A 24,489-nucleotide genomic window follows, 5' to 3' on the forward strand; every position below is an offset into this window, starting at 1 on the left:
GAGGCGTCTGGATGGAAGCTATGTGGAATATCTCCATATTCATGCTGAAGCCGTGAGCTGTGGACATTACAGCTGAGCTTTCCTGCAGAAAAACACCTGTTCCAAATTGTACAATAGTTCCATGATTATGTTTGAAAACAAAGAAAACAGAGTTTGCTGTCTTCAGCACTTATTTAGATAAGATTACTTTACAGATTGCGTGTGTTCTAATCAAATCCCCAAGGTCTTTATAAAGATAAAGCAACCGAAATGCATTGCTGTAGGTACCTTTCTCAAGCAAACAGGTGCACTTCCCTGATAAGGAATTAAACCTTATTAAAATGAAACTCCTGTACACAATACCGCCCTGCCTCTTGAATGGCTGTAGGCATACCTTCTCTGAATGCAAAAATTGATTAGTCTGGCATGAACTTTCATTTTTCTGAATTATACTGGTGAAATGAGAAAAATCCAAACAAAATAAAGCAAAAAAATGTGGAAACATAGCATCTATGTACGCAGTATATAGTACCTTCATACGCACTACATAATCATTTATAAATGCCATTGCCAGTACCTGAAAATAGATACATTGTGTCTTTGCAGTCACCAACAAAGTGCCATTGCCAGAACATACCAAAGGACATACACCAGATGTCTATTTACGGTCATTTAAATAAATATTATTGAATGTATATGTGGTGCTTAGGACGGTTCTGCGCAGTGCTCATGAAGGAGCTACGTAGCCGATGACGTCAATAGGAAGGTCTGGCCAATAGGAAAAGTTTGTGGAGCCCAGAGGAAGCTGTGAGGGCTGGGAAGGAGCTCCGAGGGTCGCCAGAACAGCGCGTCCGGGCCCCCCCGCTCAGACTCTGTAATCAGCCGCCCGACGCCATCAATCACTGTCGCGCGTCTGGCTGGACGAGAGCAGCTGCAGCCCCGCGGGCCCCCACAAACCCACCCCCCCCCCCCCCGACTCAGACACCAGGGCCGACGCTCCCCTAATAACCCTGACAGGAAGGAAGGGGCTAATTAAAGGGGCCGCTAATTGCAGCGCGCGGTTAGCGACCGCGCGATCGGCCTCCCCGCGGGGAGAAACAGAGAGGTGTGACGACGGCGGCCGAGGGGAAAGGCGCAGGAGGGGCACGGCTCTCTCAGAATTCCATGGTAACGGCGAGAGGGTGACGCGCTCGCGGCGCAAAAAATCAATACCTGGCTGCTTGTGCGTGTGTGTGCCTTTGTGTGTGCGTGTGTGTGTGTGTGTGTGTGTGTGTGTGTGAGAGAGGGAGAGAGACAGACAGAGATGGAAAGAGAGAGTATGTGAAAGAGTTCAAATTTTCTGGATGCAGAGGCTTCCGTTTGACTAAATTCTAGCCTTAACTGTTTTTCAATTTTGACCAAAAGGGTGTGAATCACACCTTTGCCGCTTTTTTTTTTTTCCTCCAGTCCGGAAGCCGACCGTAATCTGCGCGGTTTGGCAGGGCTTGCAGGGCTGCAGAGGTCTGCTGCGGGGTCCTCTAACGGCGTCCATTTTGATTGGGTCAGAACCAGTTTGCGAGCGGCTCACGCGCGGTACAACAGCCGGCCGCAACGAAAGGCGCACACGCGCCTCCGTTGTCCGCTGCGTCTCCCTGTGCTTCAGGATAGCGGTGCGCGGGGGCCTCTGGGCCGTTAGCCTGTGGAGCAGGGGCAGTTCAGCCATGCTGCCACCGGGGCAGGCAATCTCCCTGGCAATGCACGCTCAGTTTGAGCAGGTGCAGGACAGGGGTGACGGGTGCAAGCACATGCGCACGGACACACTCACACATGCACACATATGCACATGCACAGTCCTACAAACACGGTCGCAAACCACACAACAACATGTGTGCATTATAGACGTCTGCTTGTGTATACAGCACATATGCATATATATGCTCATGCACATACACACAGACACTTACACACATCCAGGCACGCACGTTTTACTCAGAAAAAGAGGTGCAGTTAGTCTAAAATAATTTCAACGCACTTAGCATTGCGAAACTTCCGGTAAGTTCCTTTGAGACGTATTAATGTAAAAAAAAAAGCAGAGTTGCGGACGGCGCCGAGTGACCCGGCGGGTTTGTGAGCGGCGAGCGAGTGTGACCGCCGCCGCGTCCCCGCCTCCTCTCTCCTCGCCGCGCCCGGTTGGTTTACGGGCTGCGGCGTAGCGGCGCGTGGCCGCGTAATGAAAATTTGGCCGTTAACTTTTATTGGGAGGCGGTGAAGCCGGTGGCTTTCCCGGCCCGGGGGCCCCGCGGGCGTTCATCCTTGGCCGCGGTACGGGCCCGGCGGTGCGCAGCGGCGCAGCTTTACGGCGCCGATCCGTACGGGCCCATGCTCCTCGGTTGATTCTTCTCCAGCGCTTCTACGCTCGCTTGGAACGGACTACATTTCCCAGAGAGGCTCTCCTCCCGAGGTCGGTTGGCGTTATGAAAGAGAATAAATCCCCGGCCAAAACTTCACCACGCGTTCGGTTTCCGAATAATTTTATGCATAGAGGCAAGGAGAGTGTATGTAAACCATAGTGCTGGAAGCCAAGCTTGTACTCGTAACAGGTCCAGAGGTCCAGCCGTCTTTACGCTGCGGAGAGAAATTTCAGAGATTGCGCAGAAGCTGCAGGGGCTTACCGATCTTCATGCCATGCGGATGGGCTTGCAGAGCAGGCTCATCTAACTGGGACGGGACCCATTAGGATACTATACAGATCAGGGAATGCACACAAGCCATCAACTCAGCAGCGATAAAAAAACATAAAAACAAACAAGAGAGACAGGCAGCCGAAGCCCACAGGCTCAGACGTAATATGTCACGCTTCGGTTTGATTTTTGCGGTTTGATTTTTGACACCAAAGAACGTGTGACATTTTTCTAGAAAAGGATCCGTAACTCTGCCAAGCATTCAGCTAAGTGCTGATCCCCTTGGATCAGCAGGACCGGGCTTGGCCGCCCCTGCTCTAATGGAAGCTGACAGGACGTGTGGACAGAGAGAGAGAGGACACGACCGCAGACCGTGCGCGGTCACAAGCCTGAGGGCTGCTTTTCAACAGCAGGAAAAAAGGCCACAAATATACAGAACGCAAAGGAACCTGGGAAAATTCAAGGGGAGAAATGTTCGTTTGGATGGGATCCTGGTGCGTTGAGCGGTGCAGCTGTGGGAGGGCGCATTGTTACTGTTAAAGGCCTGGTTTTGGTTTCTCTCCTACCGGATCTGTGACAGCTGTCTGGCAGCTTGCACATGATGTATGCCCAGTGGTTACTTCTCTCTGCTTCTGCACTGAAGGGTTGCCATGTTGATTCCAAATGCCCCAAGCGATATGATCAGTCAGCCAAAAAAGGGAAGCCGAAACCGTGGCGATGCATGGGACAATTAAAACATGTATCCCACAATTCCATTGTCTGTTGGGAAAAAGCCTGACTGGTGTCTTATAAACAGTGCAGTTGGAAAGTTTCCATTCACTGGAGAAGAGTTCACATTGGCTAAGACACTGTCTAACAAAACAAATTTTTAAAAATCTTGTGTTGATGGAGTCAAGTGAGTATATAGAGAGTTATGACTGAGCATTGTGTTCTAGAACTTTCTTCTCAAGTTGCACCCACTAAGTTGTATCTAATGGTGCTTATATTTTCTGGAGAATGCATAGCAGACCCCTCACAATCGGATGAATAAACGAGCTCACTCACTTAAAATCAGCAGTCAACTTCGTATTCTTCGAGAGATGAATTGTTGAAAAAACACTTTATGATTATTTTATTGTCGGCAACAATCGTGAAGAAATGCGCCCGTCTGGCTCATGACTTGCAGGCTGTTCTGTAAAGACTCGTACCTTCTGCTTTACGATGGTTTCCCTTTAGTTGGATAATGTCCCCATTTTTCCTGGATGTCTCACGCTTCGAAGGTTATATTTTTATTTTGTTTGGGGCGACAATTTTCTGCGTAACACCAAAATTGCTACTGAAACTATACTAACTCACCAGAAGCTGGTGGATTAATTGGCACAAGTTCAGCTAATCGGTTGCCGCAGTTCAAACAGTGCTTCTTAATAATACCTTCAACTGTTCGTTTCCATTGACAACAAAGCCTCAAAGAAATGGTCTGTCAAAACAAGATCGATAACTAAGGAAACAGTGATGGTTAGCCCTCTAGAAATGACCAGGTATGGTCTTCACTGTCTGTTTGATCGGTAATATGCTGATTAAAATCAAGGGAGTTTAACACATTTTAAAATCCAATTTTCAGTAAAACTAATAACCACAAAGCTTTGTGGCCTCTCTTACATATTGGAAGGGGGCCCAGTATAATTACCTTCTTGTAAGGCTTTTATGTGGACCACATGAGGAAATGAAATGCCTTTTCTGTATTTCTGATTTATGTCATCAGCGACATGCAATCGCAATTTCCACCTCACCATATTCTTTTAAAACCTTTTTTTTGCAATACTGGCTACATCAAGCACCCTTGCACCCGGCAAGCATTTAGTATGCACCCTTACCCTGTTAACAGGCCCTTATCTCTCATTCCAGACAACGGAGTCACCAATCAATAAAATGTCGTCCGAAGTGGAATGCAAGCTGCCACAGTCACTTAGAGCATCTTATTTCTTACTGAGCAAAATAAACACAGTTCCCACTTGTAGCGCACGACTGAAGACACACCGACTGTCTCTGCACCCTGCAGGGCTTCTGCTTTTTTTAATGAGTTGACGTGATTTTATATTTGAAAAAAGCTGAAAAGGCCGACATTGCCGGCTTGTGCCCAGCCCCACAATTCAGTGGGACGTCTGACGATTTTTTGGCAGGAAGAGGCAACGTTGGCAGCTTCGGTTAGCGAAGCCGAGTGTAGCTTTCATCCACGCAGCCTTCTCCTTCCCTCTCCTGGGCTCCGGGCCTCTTCAAGGTTTTAGACTCCTTTGAAAATCCGAGCGCAAAGTGACATTTTCTGTCTGCCAAAGGAGCCAGCCACAGCCACTGCACGGACACAATATAAAGGCCAGCACAGGCAAAACCGTTCATTCTGGAAAAGTCCAAAATGGCACCCGGCTGCCAACCGCTAACTAATCACAAAGGAAACACATTTTTCACAATTTCAGCCCAGGAACGAGTCCATCTTTCAAAAATTTTGTACAATTTTAGGCGAGAAGAAAAAATGCCAGTTGGCTGTCTCACCCCAGTCGCTGGTGCGAAATACCGGATAATTCAGCCGGTTCTGACGTATAAAAAACAAAACAAAACGAAAAAAAAAAAAAAAAAACCCCTAGATCTGCATCCAGTGGCCCCTTATGAGAGAACAGGACAGGCCTGGCAGATTGGTCTGAAAATCCCCTGTTGAAGGTGATATCATCTGTCAGGCAGAGAAGCTAAAGCCGTGATGTTTTGCCACCCGTATATAAGCCAATAACCACAACACCGTTCCTTTTGGAAAAAGCCAGAAATGCCTACTGGCATCCAACAACAAACCAATCACTATGGAAACACAAGCACTGCCATTTATACCCAGGAATGAGCCATTCTTGCCATTACAACACAAACAGTGTGTTTTAATTAAGTTGACATGATTTTAGGAGAAGAGCCAAAATGCCAGCTGGCTTTTTCAGTCCTACAGCTCAAAATTAGCAACAGTTCAGGCAATCTGGCTTAGAGACCGAAAGCTGGTGACACTGGATTGCAGTGCAGCCTAGCCTAGCTGTTTAGTCACAGTGTAAGGGGCAGTGAATGGGAAGCATGGTGTCAGACTGAACGCGGATGCTGCCTCTGGCCCTGACAGCCACTGGCCCTGGCCTCCAGGTCTGCTTCTTGCTCTATGGTGCTGATGTCACATGATGTCATCCCCCTGGGGAGATTTACGTTTGCTTGTAACTGAAGAATTTAACCTTAGGAGTTGCCCTTAGTGATGTTGGTTCTCAGAGCAGGGGGATCTGATACACCTGCACTGTCTGAGTACCTGCATGAATTTTCAAGCCGGCAAAAACACAGTGGGGGAGGGGTTAATGGAAGGAGATGTGGAGAAGGTTGTTAGGAAAGGGTGCGGGGGGAGGGGGGAGGACAGAGCTGCATGTATCCAGTGTGAGAGGTCCAGAGCCAGAATTGTCTTTGGCCCACAGCCCCATGCTGAGGAAATACGACCCCTGTCCACTGGTGAGTAATAAACATCCACTAGACAGCCTCCAGAGTGTGTCACTACATTGTGTCCGAACCGTTTTTAGAGCTAATTACACAGTAATGGAGTTCAGGACCTTGTTTTTCCCTTCATTCATCTCCCTCCCTCGCCTTCACTTCCTATGCCTCCTCTTTCTTTCAGTTTCCTCTGTCCCTTATTATCTTTCTCTCTCCCTCTGCCTCCCTCCCTTGCTCTGCCTGTCGGTGTCCTCCCCCCCCCCCCCTCCCCCTCGCTCGGCGCGTGCTCAGTGAGCTCACCAGCGCGTCTGAGAGGTGAGACAATAGAGGCCCGGGCCGGCTCCAGTCTGTAAACACAGACGCCGCCGCCGCCGCGGGTGACAGTCACCCTGGAGACGGCTCTCGGAACAACGCGCTCCGGCGTTAACGCTGATGCTCAACCACTAGAGAGAAACACAAAAGGGTCGCGCAGGGAATACAACTGAACTCTAATAGGACATACGCATTTTATGATGATGATTATGATGGTGATGATTTTTTCGCCTAGGGAGTCTTGCTTATAAAACATTTGTAGTTATTTCTGAAAAGACTAACATTGATTAAACATCATCTAAGGTGGACTGAGAGAATTATTCATCCACTTATGTTAGTGCAGATCATAAGTGGGTGAAGAGCAGATGGTCACTTTGCATTTGGACAAGGCACTAGGAACCCCTTCTTTCCAATCAGTGGCATTTTTAATGACCATTGTGAAATCCAGTACGGTTTAACTCATTTATATTCTTTCACTTGTTTTTAACTATTTTTTCTACAATACCACCTGGCTGTACTAAAGTAGTATATTGGAATTATTGGTACTTATGGGTAATAAAAAATGGAAACATCAGTATGACGTTACTTAATTAGATGTTGTGGCTGGTGAGGCCTGTATGCACTGTGGCATAGTCAACCAGTCCTGATGTCTGGAGGAGGACCACGATGCTGTTCTTTCATGAGAAAGTCAATCAACTCACGCAAAGCTGATGGAAGTGGGAAAAGCTGTCTCTGGTATTCCAGTGACCTTGCCTTCTAAGACTGTCTTTCACCAAGGTCCCACACAATTACACAACCATCAGAATCGTTTGCTGTTGAAACATCATTGTTACTTTTTAAGGGTTTATTTCAGGCACTTTAAGATTTGAATACATTTTTTTAAAAGTTTCAAAAAGCACATATATTTAGTATCCAAAAGCATATTTACAACATTTTATTATCGAATGACAAATCTAATAAAAAGAAAGGATAACGCAGATTGTATACTGTATATAAAAATATATAGTTTGGGTGGTGTGCTTTCTGACTTCTCGTGGTGGAGAGAATGTAGGAATATGACCCTCTCAGAATTAAATGCAAGCAGCACCTTTTCCCTTCAGACGTATTATTTTTGTATCACATCTTATTTTCAGACCTTCCTTGTCCACATCATGACTCAGCTCTAGTTCCTGAAACATAGAAGAGACACTGTGTTGCTGGTATGGAAGAACATGTTTTTTTTTTCCCCGTATTTACTTGGGTGTCTCTGCACTTCCTTCTGTTGTCTGGCAGGGGGCGCTAGTCACGGCCTGTGCAGATGACACACTTCACCTGTGGAACCTGAGACAGAAACGGCCAGCTGTGCTGCACTCTCTCAAATTCAACCGAGAACGGTGAGTACACACACACTCACGCGCATGCACATACACACATACGTTAACGTACTTACGAAACATGAATACATGCGCATGCACACACACACACACACACACACACACACACACACACACACACACACAATCCAGTATTTGTGTGTAACCCTCTTATGCTGTCACACAGACATGTGCACACGTGTCTGTCACTCACATTCTGATTCAGTCAGGCATTGGTATGCAAATTCATTCATGCACGCAGAAGACTCATGAACATGATGCATGAGCAGGCACACACACACGCACAGACACACACACACACACACACGCACAGACACACACACACAGACACACACAGTACAGGCCTCCGGCCAGAAAGGTTGCATAAAGCAGCTGCTCGGTACAGGCTGAATCAGTACCCGCAAGTGTTCACAGCTCTCCGCTTACGGATGTTTTTTTATGTTAAAGGTTGTGTTTGTTTGCAGTCGGATGTCTGCTCTAAAGAAATACCAACTTTAAGCCAAAGGGCATATCTCCTTATTCAGACCTTTCATGCTTGTGAAAGGAACGAAGACCCTCTTTGGCACTTGATTTAGTATTTTCCTTTTCAAGGTTCAGGTAAAAGAGTGGAAAAGAAGAAGAAAAAAAAAAAACGATAACCTTGTGCTATGAATTTTTTTTTTTGTGGGAGCTGCGTAGGTTGGGCTTGATTGAAAGCCAAGGTCTCTGAATGGAAATTTCTCACATTAGAAAAATGTGAGTTTTTGTCAAGAACAATTTGGTGATCATCAGAGCTAGACTTTTAAGAGGAATGGAATATAACCACACAGTGCAGGTGCTATGCAATAATGTTGTACAGGAAATCTCTTCTTTGAAGACTGTGTTTTTTACATTTAGTAATTTTTCACTTAAATTCAGTAATAGCTTAATTTTCTCAGAAATTCACTGTTTATAGCGTATACATAGAGATGGAAAATTTCAAATATGGTCATTAAAACTGAAAATCTTTTATAGCTGTTTTGTACAATATCACCACTAACATATTAGCTTGGCAGTCACAGTTTGCTTTCACTGAAACTATCCGAACCTGATTGGTCAGTTCTCATCACAGGTCTGTGGTGTAAATTTAGTATGTTATATATTGCAGTATATTTATTTTCCTTTCATCAGTTCAGGACAGAAGGGTCTTGTTGGTCAAATGGGTAATTATTTTGCCTGTGTCTGTTCATAATGTGCTGCCCTGTACAGTCAGAGAGTGTTAGATGTACAAACTCCATATAGTGTCACCATAAAGTTGAAAATCATTGTCTGTACCTGAACAATGATATATGTTTTATCTAAGTCAATGTATACATCTTTTTTTTCATACCAGTTTAGGATGCTCGATTATATCTGAAAGACAGACAGACTCAAAACAATAACCTTCCAACCTTCTTCCATATCCTTGAATGAAATTGATAAACTGAACAGTGACAGAACAGTTATATGTTTTAAAGTAATGAGCGTATGACTGAACAGCACCTCTTACAGCTCCCCTCAGGGAGGTGCAGGTTTCCCTGCTGTGGGTAGTTTCTCCAAAGGCATGATGGGAGAAGGCATGGGAGGCTTCTTTCCTGATCACATCAGTTTGATGATGGTACAGCACAGATGCATGCTCAATCAATGGAATGGATTGGACAGAAATGGATTGCTGCTAAACATGTTTATTGTTGTAAATACGTTTGTTTGTGTTGCATTGGACATTCACACACACAAACACACACACGCACAAAGACACACACACACACGCACACAAATGCACATGCACACACACACACACACACCAAGTGAGTCAGTTTTTTTAAATCCAGGACAAAGGAGGAAATGAGATAACTGCTAAAGCCAGCTGTAAGAATGGAGAGCATTTAAAAATCTATGGTGTGAACATCACTCTGGATAAGGGTGCCTGATAAGAAAAGAAATACCATATATTTAGAAATAATAAGATATTTTTTTGAACCCCATGGGGTAATTTGTCCTCTGCATTTGACCCATCCTAGTTACTTAGGAGCAGTGGGCAGCCACAGGTGCAGCGCCCGGGAACTCCAGTTCTGAGGCCAATGCCTTGGTCAAGGGCAACTGCAGGAGCGCATCTAACATGCATGTCTTTGAGTGTGGGAGGAAACCGGAGCACCCGGAGTAAACCCGTGCAAACACGGGGAGAACATGCAAACTCCACGCAGAGAGGATCCGGCCGGACCCGGATTCGAACCCGGAACCTCCTTCTTGCAAGTGCTAACCACTATGCCACCCTGCCCGTAATGTAGTGGCTTCACCTCGGTCTGCATCCATCCTGTGAGTGACAACAAAGAGAGTAACCAAAACGTAGTTAACCCTCTATTTCCTCTGGGTCACTGCCTGTTCATAAACACACATTTTCCTCATGGTCAGTGAAAGACTCTGGCAGCCATGTCATTTCATTAGGCTTAGAGGCTCTGTTATTTATTTTGATTGAATTGTTTCTGAGCTCAGTGTGAGAGATATCTGATTGGTCAATTAGTGTAATCCAGAGCTGGAGATTGCACCAGTTAGATCTGCTGCATCTCATGTTGCACTGTGTGGAGTGTGCGGGATAAGGTTAGCATGGCGAGTAATATCACAGAGATTACCATTGCATTCAGAAATAAGGACCTGTGGCTATCTTGCTCGGTTTCTCAGAAAAACAACAACAGCAAAAGCTCAACAAGCCTGCTGAAGGGGGTCTTAAAAGCCAGATTGCAGTAGGTCACCAGAAGAGGCTTTTAATAGTCATGAAATAGAAGGAAAGCAGAAGTAGTCCAACAATACTTCCCGGTGAGATTCCATAGATAATGTGCAAATTCTATGAAACATGGGGTAACGATGTACTGTGTAACTATACACAAGAATGTACGGTCATACAGAATTCTGATTAGTTGTAGAACTCAGTTGTTCTGAATAAACTTGACGAAACCTCACTAGGATGGGAACCCAAGTTTCCGAAGAACCGTCTTCCTGTATGTTTACATGTCAAAAACCCGTTTTTTTGAGATTATTAATTTATCAAAGAGAATAAGAACTAACATTGGCACCAGGTTAGTTCTTTTGCTACATTCACTAGGTTATGTAACTGGTGCCAGGAACTGCAGAGTCTGTTCACCTCTTTGTGGGATGTTATGAGCAGGGCTGGATGGTTGGAAAGAGTGTTGGACTCAGGTCCAAGTCAATAGTTCAATAACCTGAAATTTAAGTCCAGGCCAGGTTACGACACATGTGTAGACCTCTGTTTTTCTGCGTATCCCAGGTGTATGAGATGACGAATGCTGTCTGTTTGTAAATTTTATGCACAATCCTGTTCATGTGATTAACATTATGAAACAGCCATGAACAAATACAGATAATAAAAAGTGATGAATGCCGAAATGTTCTTGGAAGCATTCTTACACGCAATTTGTGATCAAATATGATTATACACGTTTCGTGAATGAGGCCCATTGTCTCTAAATCACCTACAGGCTGTATGGGGAAGGGCTGCTTGAAGCTTCAGTGCTTGATAATTATTAATATATACTTGTTCTTGTTAATCAGGCTAATACGTAAATGAAAACAGTCATATAGCAGCCATCTGGAAAACAAGGGTATATAAGAACAAATACTTGGTAGCTTTGGCCCAACCAGACATGGATAGCCCACACAGACACCTTTTTGCTAATACGATTACGTTAGTTTTTATTTGGCAGCATTGTTTTTGTTTTTGTCTGATTCTGATTAGGCAAATGTGATTTCAGTGCTAGTTTGTACTTGGCAGGATTGTTGTTTGCTGAACAGGTTACTATACAGGGTTGGAGTCCAGACCTATGTGGTCACTTCTGGCACTACGATCTTTACTTCACTCTAGTGTGTTTCTTTTGCACCTCTGCACCTTGAACTAATGCACTTGTTGTACGTCGCTCTGGATAAGAGCGTCTGCTAAATGCCTGTAATGTAATGTAATGTAATATAGAAATGCAGGACTTCTGGTTTTGCATGAATGTTTTGTATGATAACTTTTTTCCCATTTATTTTAGCTGTGGGGTAGACAGGGGTTGCGGAATTTTGAGAGGACTACGTGCCCAGAATCTGGTACAGATTGGCGATCTTGGTGTTGAGCAGTATTCTTGTGCCTCGGAGTTCTTGCCCCCTTGGCTGCTCTCCCTCAGGCTCTTTTTTTTAACTTGCAAGGAACTCAGAGACCAATATTTTATCTTTATATACTTTATACTAAGTTATCTGGCTTGGTACTCAGAGGTCCCTTGAGACTCAGAGTCGGTTGCTAGAAACTCAGTCTTGAGGCTTGTTGCCCAACTCAGTGCTCAGAGAACCCATATGACTTTGAATCTTCAGAAACTCAATCTTGAGACTTGTTACCTAACTCAGGACTCAGGGTTTCCTCAAGACTTTGAATCTGCTTCTCAGAAACTCAATCTTAACGCTTGCCCCAGCCCTGGGTGAGGAGCCAGGGCCCTAACTCCAAGACCCAAGAACACATACCCTTGTGCCCAGGACGCTGCACCTCAGACTGTTTGCAGCAGCTTTTAATGGGTCTGTGTACAAACAAGAGCCTTGTAGTGCTGTGGCCAGAGTGGGAGTTATTTAGGAATGATTGGAACATACGAAAATCATAATGATTTATTAGTGCATTTTTTATAAGCATAAATGAAGAAAGTAAAACCCTACACATACATCCAAATAAATGTGCTAGCACACATGAGTCATAACACGCAAGTCCTGATACGGATATATAAGTCCTGTCATAGGTATAAGTTCTAACAGACAAATATGTCTCAGGGCAATGAAATTATATGATAGCAACACACCCAGATGATTCTGTACGGAAGAGACTATGTCTGCCAGGAGGCCTGTTTCTTTGGACTTCCCTTAAATACAATCCCCAGCAAGCCTTTCACACTCCACAGTTTCCTTTATTTCCAAATAAGGTCTGGACACAAATAGGCCTGTAACACCCTGGTTCCACCACCAAGAGACCCCTTCTACTTTCCAGGAAGAGAGAAACTGCATAGTATACACCCCCATAATCTAGTGATAGTAATAAGATGCTTTGTATGACAGCGCATGATCTTAAGATCATTTCCCAAGATGCTTTTCTATGAAGGTCCAAGTGGTGGTCCCTTTATGATCCAGACACTCATGTAGGCAAACCCATCTTCCACAGTTCTCCTTCTGGCCACATTCCCACATCTATCCCTGTCCATATGAACCCTTTCACATTCAGTTCCCCATTCATGCACATTTCCTCAACTTCTTCCCTCATTCATTGTGCGTGGGGGTGCTGTGGCACTGTCAGTGTGTTCCAGAGCAATTTATTTCTGTCAGTCTCCTGTCTTGTCCTTCGCTTTTGACCCCTCCACCTGGTGTTTCCAGCCATCTTTTGTGCTGTCATGTGTAACCTGAGACATATGTGGCTTCAACAGTCTGCAGCAGTGGAATTACAACAGTTTGAGAACGCTTTAAATTGCACCTTACAGCATGAACCACGACCTGCCTGCTTTTACTTGTTCTTGTTAATCAGGCTAATACGTAAATGAAAACAGTCATATAGCAGCCATCTGGAAAACAAGGGTATATAAGAACAAATACTTGGTAGCTTTGGCCCAACCAGACATGGATAGCTCACACAGACACCTTTTCCCCCACGCGGACACATGTGCAAGAACTGCACTTTCCCACTTTCAACTCTCCTCATCTTATAATTGCTGTGACAGCTCTAATAAAGACCGCGGCAACAAATAGACTCATGCTATTACTTTGGTATTGTTTATAACAAAATGTAAAAACAATTATATTATTTGGACGTAATTAGTATCTGTTACAATGTCACTATTTGTGCATTTCCAACTAAGGCATTCATATTTGGACACACCCCTACTATGCAGGGCCACTTTATGAGGGAAAGTAGGGAAGCTCTGCAGAGTCCTCATGGAAGAAAGTGGGGAGCTGAGCTGTAGGGGATCTCTGTCCTTGGTTCTGAAGGACCTCTGGTTTTCTCAAGCATTAAGTTCCCTCTCCATGGTGCTGACGGTTTGTCCTGGTGACTTTTGGGAGATACCCACCTATTATGACCACACCTGTCCTCCCATTCCAGCATCATTTGGGGAGGTTAATTTTTTTTTTTTTTACATTTTATAAGGTAAAATACCACATTGCGGTATGTGATAAATGTGATAAATAAATCTGAAAAAATTCATATAATATTATTTAGCTATTAATAATGATTTGATACATGCTTAAAATAATTGCAAGAATGCATTTTTCTTTCTTTATATATAAATGTTCTTTTTTTAATTTTCATATACGTCATGCTAGTCTAATTCAATTATTGGGCTATTAATTATTCACATCACCTCTGTGGGCCTATACTTTTAAGACTTTGGTTGATTCCATTACCTATATGTCAAATCCTTTTCGATTATATACGGTAATGTCTTATTTTGGGTATATGTCTGTCTGGTATGCGGCCTTCGTACAATTGAGAGGCATTTCTGGTGTTGATCTATCTGGCAGTAAGAGCTTGTCATGTTCTTTCTGTGCTTGTTTTGTTCAATTTAATTATCGCCAATTTTAATCCCAATTTCCCCTTTCTTCTTGATTTTTAAAGGGCAGGATGTTTTGGTAAGCCTGTCTTATCGCTGCGACATCCTCCATATATCCAGGAGCGTGCTGACAGGCACACGCCTTCTCTAGAGCTGTTAGCCGCCGTTTATTTCCAATCTGCAGTCTGCCAGCCGAGCTGTGCAGCCACAACGCCTGCATGCAGCTGCCACAGGCATACCACACAAGCGGTGGCTGTGAGTCAGATGAGGACAGTCCCATGTCCTGAAACTATCTGTACCTGGGCCAACTGCCCTGCAGGGTTGCCTGCTACAGCAGGGGAATAAATAAAAAATAAAAATAATGGTCAGACATGTAACAATGTCAGCTTACTTGTAGAAAACAGGATGGCACTACCAATCATGGAATGCGTTGGTAACACAGCAATTGAACAACACCGATGGTGATTGGCCGATTCTTGCTCCCTGCGGAATCACCCGGAAGAAGCCAGGTAGCATCCCCATACTATAGTTTTCTTATTGGTTATCCTTAAAGGAGTACCATGGTGGTTGAACGTGACACTTCCCAGTTGTCTTCAGGCAACAACAAAACAAATGTGCATAATTTTTTTATTCTTCAGTCATGTCGATGTACTTTAAAACGTATTTTTCAAAGCCTAAATTTCCCACTATAAAAATTCACCCGAACCGTCTGGGCGTGGTAATGAGAACTGTCAGTTAGCTATGATTGACAGACCGTGCCCCGTTACCATAGCTACCCCCATGATACGCGCTCTCTTTGGGAGACTGAATTTTCACAAGCTAGCTAGCTTAGTAGTATATCAAGTATCGATAGATAGCTAAGGTAAGGACGTTGACTTATATCCAATTATAATTTTTGCTATCTAACTAGCCAAGTTAAGATAAAAGCACAACTATAACGTCCTCATAAAAGCAAACTAGCAAGCTAACGTTATCGATAACATTGCCTTATGAAAGCAAACCTCCTAGCTAGCTAACGTTAGCTAGCTAGCTAAATGAATATAACCAGAAATAATCTAAAGGCACTCTAATTTAAGTGAACCTAACGTTAGTCAAATATTTGCATTGTCTGAACAGCAGGACGGTGTGTCCTGTCAGATTTCTTTACGGGGCGTGGAAATGGGAGTGGTTACTGTATTCGTGACGTAGAAAAATGACAACTTTCTCAACCGGTTGAAAATAGGACGATGAATTTAAAACGCATATTTCTCCAAAAATACAGAACGGACATATTTAATACTTTACTCATTGTGTTTCTTCAATGCCTCTTGTGCAAATAGCACATAAAACCGAGAAAGTGTGAAAATCACCATGGTACTCCTTTAACAAACTTTATTTATGGAGCTTGCCATTGTTTTCTTCCAATTAGGTGATATCACCACTGTATGATCCCTATTTTATTATCCCTGGGCTGCAATATGAATGGTGCTCTCTGGATTGAATACCAGGCCATAGAGCTGGAAGCGGAATGATAAAACATAGTCCAGTCTGGCAGTTACCAGCACGGTGTGTTGCTCTCTTGTGTTTCAGTACCTCCGGGGCTCTGAGCCTGCCTATAGACCTACCTAGGTTGAGGTTTAAGGTTGAACAATTTTGGTGCCCCTTTGATTGATTATGGTCCATCTCTGCTCTGTAGTTACCAGGTTACTGCATCACATCTATCGCTGCTATTACTGCCAACCCCAGCTACTGTGCCTCTGGTCACTTGCTCTCTCTCTCTCACTCTCTCAACCTTTTCTGTCTTCGTTCTGTCTTTGAACTGTGTTACTATGTATTTTCCCCATGTCTCACTTCCTCTCCCTCCCTCGTCCTTTCTCTTCTACTTTCCCGCTTGATTATCCCCCCTCCCCGCCTGGTTTATTGTGGTCTCTTTCTCTCTTGATGCGGCTGTTTCTTTTCTCTTTCTCTCTCTGCTCTGCATATCATCCACTAATCCAGGACGGTCCGCTCAGTATCAATGGCCTCTGTTTTCCAGTCCTGCAGTCTCTTTCTTCCTCTCTCTTTCCTTCTCTCTCTCCCTCCTTTTTTTACTATGGGCTCCTTATGGCGTCACCAGATATCCATTTAAATGTTTTTTCTATGGGAAGGGGGGAGGGTGTCATATGGATGGAGGTGGATCTGGCAGGATAGCAGCAGAGACTGATGATACGTTAGGAGTGAAGCTGGCCTCTCGCGATATGACCTCACCCGTAGACATGCTGCTGATAACGCCATTAATATTCCGGCTATTGTGCGTCCCGTCCCCCTAATTACGAACCAAGGTCAGTGATTTATTGCAGGGTTGACTGACAGGTGTCAGGGACACCGGTGAATGGTAAACAGGAATGACTCACATAATGGATTATGATTACCCTGCCTTTATTTAGATAGATGGACACGGTAACTAATTTGACCGTGCTTTGTAAGTTTCCTTGCGTGGTCTCGGAGGGGAAGGGAGAGGCTGAGCCACGGTGCAGAGGATGATTGATGCTCATCTCCTCGATGTCACGAAGCTCCTGATGTTTTCCTGAAAGTTTTCATCCTCCCACACCTCCTCCAGGAGGTGATTTTGGGCTTCTATTTTTGTAGCCTCTTGACTCGCCTCCCACTTACTGGAGAAGAAGGACATGGAGACATCATGTAGGCAGAAGCTGTTTTGTGAACTCCAGCTGCATTACTGGGGCTTCTGCCATTGCTGAATACTGCACCCGTACATGTACTCACACATGCGCACGCACACACATGCACACACGCACACATTCTCGTGCCATGCATGCACACACACACACATGCAGCGAGCCCATGCACACAGACATACACACACACATACACACATACATATGCACATATACATCCACACACATGCATGAACACACACATGGTAGGAGTCATCAGTATCAAGTTCTCTCCAGAGGCAGCTGCAGCCCGATACCCAGCCAATGCCAGCACAAACAGGAGAAATTTCCATTTAACAAATTTTCCATCTGCAGAGCCTGAGCTCAAATTGGCTTTAAGTCCAGAGAGAGGGCAGAACATGGGAAGAGGAGTGCAGGGGATGTGATCAATCATCAAAATCGTCGAAAAGAAAATTATCATTATGGAAACTGCGTACAAATTGGCCAGGGTGTCTGGGCAAACACATATGCAGCAACAGACTATTGCTTTCCATTGCTCTCCGTTGTCTTTTTAGGTCGATCTATTGTATTTTCCTTTACAGAAAAGAACTTTTGAATATCTGTGACTTAGAAAGTGACTGCAAGAACCCTCCCTGATGGTCTCTTTCTGGATCTGGTGTCGACACATTCATTCTTCCCATTACCCACCAAAGACCCTTTCCCATAAGTCCATAAACATAACCTGACCCCCACCAGGCTTAATGTGATCCCACAGAGCGCTAAATGCTTATTACGATGCCCCCCCCAGACTCCCTCCATAATTAATAAAGCTCATGTTAATTGGAGCAGCCAAGATGGAGGTTAGAATAGCACTGTGATTATTATTATTTTCCATTTCCCCGGAGAAAGGTAATTGACACAGACAGGAGGGAATTAGAAAGCATTCCCCGCTGTCTTGCCTTCAGAACTACTTACAATAATAATGTATGCTGATTATGAATGAATTACTGCATAAATGCCACCGCTACTGCCAGCCTTTGCTCGCTGCACGTTTGCCGGGGCGCCGGGCACGTCGTCTAAGCCGGGGTTATCCCGTACGGTCAAAATATGCAAACGGCGCGGCGATTTCGCGGTTTAAAGGAACGGATTAGCACCGGCTCCTGCTCCCTGCGTCCGCACAGCAGACAAAGCTTTTGTCACGGTGTTCTTTTCAAGCGTTTACCGCGTGGAGTCCAATGCATGCCTTTCACGGAGAAGAGCTTCATTTGAAATACATTCACGTACGTTCACGCGCAGACCAAAACTCACACGCGCGTATGCGCGTACACACAGACACACACACACACACACACAATAAATATGTGTGCTGATTGCTTCACGCTGTTGCCATAGTAAGGGCTTTTCACTGGCTTCCTCAGCCAGTATTGATGTTCATGCTCAGCTCTTTGCTCTACACCTGACTACAGAGTCAATTTGTTAGCAAGATAGAGGCAGAGAAAGCGAGGGAAGGATGAGAGATGGATGGAGGGAAAGTGGAAAAAAAAAACCAGAGACCCATTTCTCTCAGACTTTGTGACAGCTCAGTGGAGGTTTCTTTGGTACAGTATCAAACTCAAGTATATCTGAGTTTATGCCTCATTAACTCCTGCTTGTTCTTGAGGTAATGATCCCTTCCTAACTGTTCTTACCTAAAGCTAAAATAACATTTTCGCTGGTTTCTCTTGAAACATTCTGATAAATGAGACATATGTAAATCAGAGACCATTTGATATTTCACAGTTCAACACCTTTACATTCTGTGTTTTTGTAAAAGGACATCCATTACTATAAGTGCAGCATTTAATGCATTACCTGAGTGTATTGCCAGCTAAACAGCTGTTAATGTGTCATTGCAATATAGCATAATGGTTAGAGAACCGAAGTTGTAACTCAAAGGTTGAGGCATCAATTTGCAGGTGGGACTGCTGTTGTGTCCTTAAGCAAGTTACTTAACCCGGATTGCTACAGTAAATGTCAAACTTTGTACACGGATGAATATATACAATACATAAATAAAAAAATAGATCCCTGTAAGTCACTATGGATGAGAGTGTCTGTTAAATGTCAAAATGTAATGTAATGCAATAAGCTTTGACTGCTAGCATTAACCCCAGACCTAAAGCACAATGAACAGCATGGAGACCTGATTTACAGAGTCTTGTCCCCATCATTGTGTTATCAGAGCTAAGGTGACCTTTGCTCTCACCGTACCTGAATAGAAGATCTTCTGTTATGTGAAAACATTTGTATTACTTATGCTGAGAAATTATGAAGACCTGGAGTACATATTATTCTTATATTTACAGAAGATCCTTGGTCCTATACTGTGCATCAGATTATTTGAAACTTCTTTACAATTCTCTGGAAATAGTAACAGCAAGAGAAAAGTAACCAATATAATAAACCAGAATGGAAGAATGGGAAAAAGACAAACAAATAATATATATTAATATACATTAATGAATATTCAAAGTATTATTTTTTTTGGTTTGGCACTGAAAGGATCTGCTTTAGATACATCCGTGCATGCACCAGCATGTACTGACCTATCAAACTGGGATTACAGTACCAGCCGATTTAAACAACAGGTGGAAGATGGGGTGGTGGAGGGTGAGTGCAATTCTGTGAGCCGCAACACTTTGAAGGCATGATGATGTCACAGAGTGTTCACATACCGACATGAAGTCAATGTTTACCATTGCAACAGGTTTTTCTTTCCAACTGAGAGACTCAACGCAAATAAATACTGATTCTGTCATTGTAGCCAGAATTGTCCTGATTCTCTGTTGAAGGGAAAACAAAATTAGTTTTACGACCTACTAGCCAATATGTCAGTGTCTTATTTTTGGGTTTTGACCTGATTATCTTGTTAAATATGTTAGCTGGATAGCCAAGTTAACACTACATTAGCTTTTTCTATTGGAAAGTAACATGATTACTAATAAGTTAGCTGGCTAGTAGAGAGAATGCTCACAAGGCTTAAAAATGTAAATACACTATTCCAGTGTATTGAATAATTAAAATCTACTTTTAGATGTGACTATAGAAAATGATCGAGTTCATTGTGCATTCACATTTCCACCACTTCATCGGGTTGAGCCGCCATTAATTTAATGGAAGTGAGACGCCCGAGGCAATCGCAAAGACCTATGGGATATCCTTCCTGCTGAAGGATGCATCAGATTTTGCCTATACATTTCACCAAAGTAAGGCACCTTAGAAGGACAGATTTGTTGATGACTTCCGTTTGGGAAATGCCTACGAAGGACAAGTGTGAAAAATAGTGAAAATACTGCCTTAAAATGCTGCCTTCTAAGGCAGCTGACATCATATTGGCCTGTGTCCGTCTTATGATTAATCATTGCATTTTAGGTCAATAGAGAACAATCACTAGCTCTTTAGTTAATACTTACAGCCTGTCAGTCATTTTAGACACCATCCCCTTTGGGTGACAAACTAAAGCAAAACTTTATTTTTTGAAAGGGAAAGAGGCTAAATTCATATTAAAAATGTGCTCACTTTAACAAACAAAAAGAAGGAAATTGTATACCTTGCACATGAGCAGGGAGTGTAGCGGAGCGAGATTCACAATCAGAAATCCTCTTGCAGGATTTTCTAATAACGTGACCCCCAGTGCTCAACCATTCACACCCCTATAACTGCACACAGCTGGGCCTTCTGCTGAATTGCTGTCCGTACAGTAGTGTAGTAGTCTAATCTTCGGCCTGTGGCACGAATGGAAATGCAATGTGTGTTCAGTGTTGAGGACCTTGCAGGGTGATGCTGCTTTGACGGTGTAGAGACTGTGTCATTAAGGTCCTGCCAGGGGTTTGTCCTGCTAAAGCACTTGTTCTTAATGTACTGATGTGTCCTCTGGTCTCCTGACCATCCCAATGCTACCTGGCCGGCGGCCACATTATAAGTCTTAATATCATTCAGAGAGTGATTTCTTTGATCAACGGGATTCGTTTATCGTGTCTGGTCCCTCAGAAGGTCATGTAGTCACATCCCACTTGCAGTTTACTTTGCTGAATAAGGTACTTTGCTTGAATGTGTCTGGGCTAAGCATGGGTCGGCTGTGCTGCTTTCCTGGGTCATTGGTTGGACCGTGCAGATACAATAATAGAAGGGTATTTGCTATCGTGTACTGCATTATGCTCTATGAGGTCTATGAGGTCATTTAGTATGACGTCTACATTAGATTCTATATGGCTCCTTGTGCATATAGAGATATTCTGGTGCTAAGCACACTGTGTATGCTAAAGCAATTACTGCTCAATGCTCAGATACTTCAATAACAATGTGAATGGTTGGTGTGTATATTGTGTTCTTGGTATTGCTCCTGGAGAATGCATTGAATGAGTTTTCACGGTGACCTTGTAAGCTCTCTCTAAAGTCTATGCAGTGCGTGCAGTTATTGTGTGTGTGAGAGACTGCTTTCAAATACATGCAAATACTGTATGTGTGGAAATCATATATAGTATATATATATATATATATATATATATATATATGTGTGTGTGTGTGTGTGTGTACACACATACATATTCAATATTGTAAAATGTATAATTCAGTGTCACTGTAGGGGAATGACAATGTACACTTTTCATTAGAGGTCCTGTCATCCCCCTTCTGTCAGTTTTTATCATGAAAAATGTGAGCATGACACAAGGCTGGAACGGAGACGCACGAGGGCTCAGCACACCATATCTTCCAGTCTGGACAGTGGCATCATCTGACTCCATGCTTACTCATGTTCTGTTTTCTTTTCTTATTTATGCCCAAAATTCTATTTCTACTGTGATTTGCAAAAAAGCTCATTACAAAAAAAACTTTGATATTGATTTAAGAATGACTACCTTAAAGCTTAATATATTATTGTGAACATCCACATGTATAATAGTTACTGGTATAATTATTCTCTCAATTATTGATAGCAGACAGTCTAGTAGAGGGGATGTCCAATCTTGTCTGAAAAGGGCCGGTGTGGATGCAGGTTTTGTTATAGCCCAGCGCTATCACATCTGATTCTACTTATCAAGGTCTTGATTGGAGACCATGATCAGTTAACTAGTTGAATCGGGTGTTGCAGTTGCTGGGCTAAAACAAAAACCTGCACCCACGCCGGCCATTTTCGGATAAGATTGGACAACCCTGGTCTAATATATATGTATATGATGTATACAAAAATGAGTATTGATATTCTTTCTCTCTCCACCTTTCTCTCTCTCTCCTCCAGCATTACATTCTGCCACTTGCCCTTCCAGAGTAAATGGCTCTATGTGGGCACGGAGCGAGGGAACACGCACATGGTCAACGTCGAGTCCTTCGTCCTGTCCGGATACGTCATCATGTGGAATAAGGCCATTGAACTGTGAGTCTCTCATTTCCTCTAATGCACAACAGTAAGAGTGAGAGACATTCCATCTTTCTAATGCTAAACTACAGAACTGAGTTCCTCTGTTCCGATAATGAACAACAGTGGGGGTGTGAGACATTGTAGCTCTCTAATGCCGAACTGCAGAACGGAGCCTCTCTGTTCCTTGAATGCTCAACGGGAGTGTCAGGAATGCCATCTCTAATGCTAAACTGTGGAACTGAGTTCCTCTGTTCCTCTAATGCACAACAGGAGGACTGTGAGCCATTCCATCTTCAATGCTGAACTGTAAAACTAAGACATTTCACCCCTCTAATGCAGGACCATTATAGAACTGAGACGTGATATCCTTGAAGTGAAGCACTGTGGCTGATGATGATGATGATGATGATGTCCGTTGGTATTAAAGTGGGTGTGGTAATGTGTACAGCGCGACTACTCGTAACTGATGATGCTAATCTTTGTGCTGAATAATGCATGTTGTGGCGAGATTAAGTTGGAGGCTGTAGGCGGAATCACTTCGCTTAATATTTGGGCGTGACTCTGAACAGAAATAGCTGTGGGATGTTACGCCGACCCTTTCTGTAGATGTCTCGTTCCCTCACACAGATAGTGCTGGGCGTAGTGCGGCTGGTATCTGGAGTCTAGACACGCGTCTGTCCCTGGTGTGTTCTTTTGCCGCTGAACTGCGAGGTTTTAATGATGTGTCACCCCAAGCTTAATTCATAACTCATCACGGTTAAATACTGATCTTTCTGCTAAAGATTTTCTGTGGAGAGATCTTAATTAAAAACTATTGGGACATGTGGGGATAGGGCTTAGTCCGTAAAGGTGATCCTTGCCTTCAGAATGGGCCCTAAATCTTAGACCAGGGGACCCAAACCTGAGGTAAGGTGGAGCCTCTGATTGGTGCCAGCTCTCCTGTAGTACACTGTGTGACACAGTGTCTGGGTGGAGCATGAGTGAACATACACTTTATCTGCAGTGCTTCCAGCATGGCAGGCATGAATAGAACACCTGTTCTGTTCATATTGGACAGGAGACGGTCCAATTGAGAGAACGCTGTTGGACAGAAAATGCATAGATTAACACATTCACACGCACACACACAAGCATACACTGGCCTATAAACATACGCACGCATGCAAGCACACACAGACATACACATGCACAAATATACGCAAGACACACACACACACATACACGCACACACACACTACACAGACCTACAAACAAATATGTACGCATGCAGACTAATTATGTTTTTGTTCTAAAAGCTCTTGGGCCAGTTTCTCTGGGGTTTAAGCTGAGGGGCCCTCAACACAGGAAATGAATTAGCTTTTCATTTCAACACGGCTCCTATGGGCCATAAAAGCACCTAGAGCCACTGCATTAATCTTAATACGTCCACAGCACCGGATGTATTAACTACCTCAATCTGTATACAAAGCCATTAGCTCCTAACAATCAGGAATTACCAATCGGTCCATCAAGAGTCACTTGCCTGATAAAGAACTGCTCGGTTCCAAGCATTCCGTGCCTTTACCCTTTCAGTATTCCCCTGATCGGATCACATCCATTCTGTTTCTGCTGTTGTCTGATTCTTTTCTTAATTTCCCAAGGGCTTGTCAAGCCACATCGACTGCCTCGAATAGCCAAGCCCATTAAGTTCAAGTTCAAATTTTATTGGAATTTGGGTCACATTTCATAATAATGTCCGTCAATAGATCATTAGTTAGGCATTTGTTCATTATTTACTCACAATTTATAAATCATTATTCCTACATGTACAAACATCTGTAAATGTATTAACATGAGTTAGTGTATCTAAAGTTGAATCTGTTCATATTTTATTCAGGTTCATAAATGACCTATTCTACACATATATGTATATATATATTAGTACTGCTACCGGAACGCAGCACAGACAAGGCAAACAGTGCGAAAAAATTGCCTGTGAAGGGGCTTTTATTTCGAAAACACAAGTGGGATTAGAAAATAACACAAATAAGGCTTCCGCTAACTCAAAGTTAATAGTGGGAAGTAAGGTTGTACAAGTGCAGGGGTCAGGCAGTA

The 24,489-nt window shown here is 43.6% G+C and overlaps 1 protein-coding gene across 8 annotated transcripts in view; it reads left to right on the forward strand.

The window, feature by feature from the left end:
• The window catches only part of LOC118223253 (syntaxin-binding protein 5-like), a 177,751-nt gene that overhangs the window by 84,791 nt on the left and 68,471 nt on the right, over positions 1-24,489 (forward strand). For all 8 annotated transcript variants that reach the window (XM_035409524.1, XM_035409525.1, XM_035409522.1 and 5 more), the window contains exons 4-5: positions 7,698-7,798; positions 22,276-22,410. In XM_035409524.1, the coding sequence (XP_035265415.1) occupies positions 7,698-7,798; positions 22,276-22,410 (236 nt within the window). The remainder of the gene's footprint in view (positions 1-7,697; positions 7,799-22,275; positions 22,411-24,489) is intronic.

This window comes from Anguilla anguilla, chromosome 3, assembly GCF_013347855.1.
Source record: "Anguilla anguilla isolate fAngAng1 chromosome 3, fAngAng1.pri, whole genome shotgun sequence".
Lineage (NCBI taxonomy): Eukaryota > Metazoa > Chordata > Actinopteri > Anguilliformes > Anguillidae > Anguilla > Anguilla anguilla.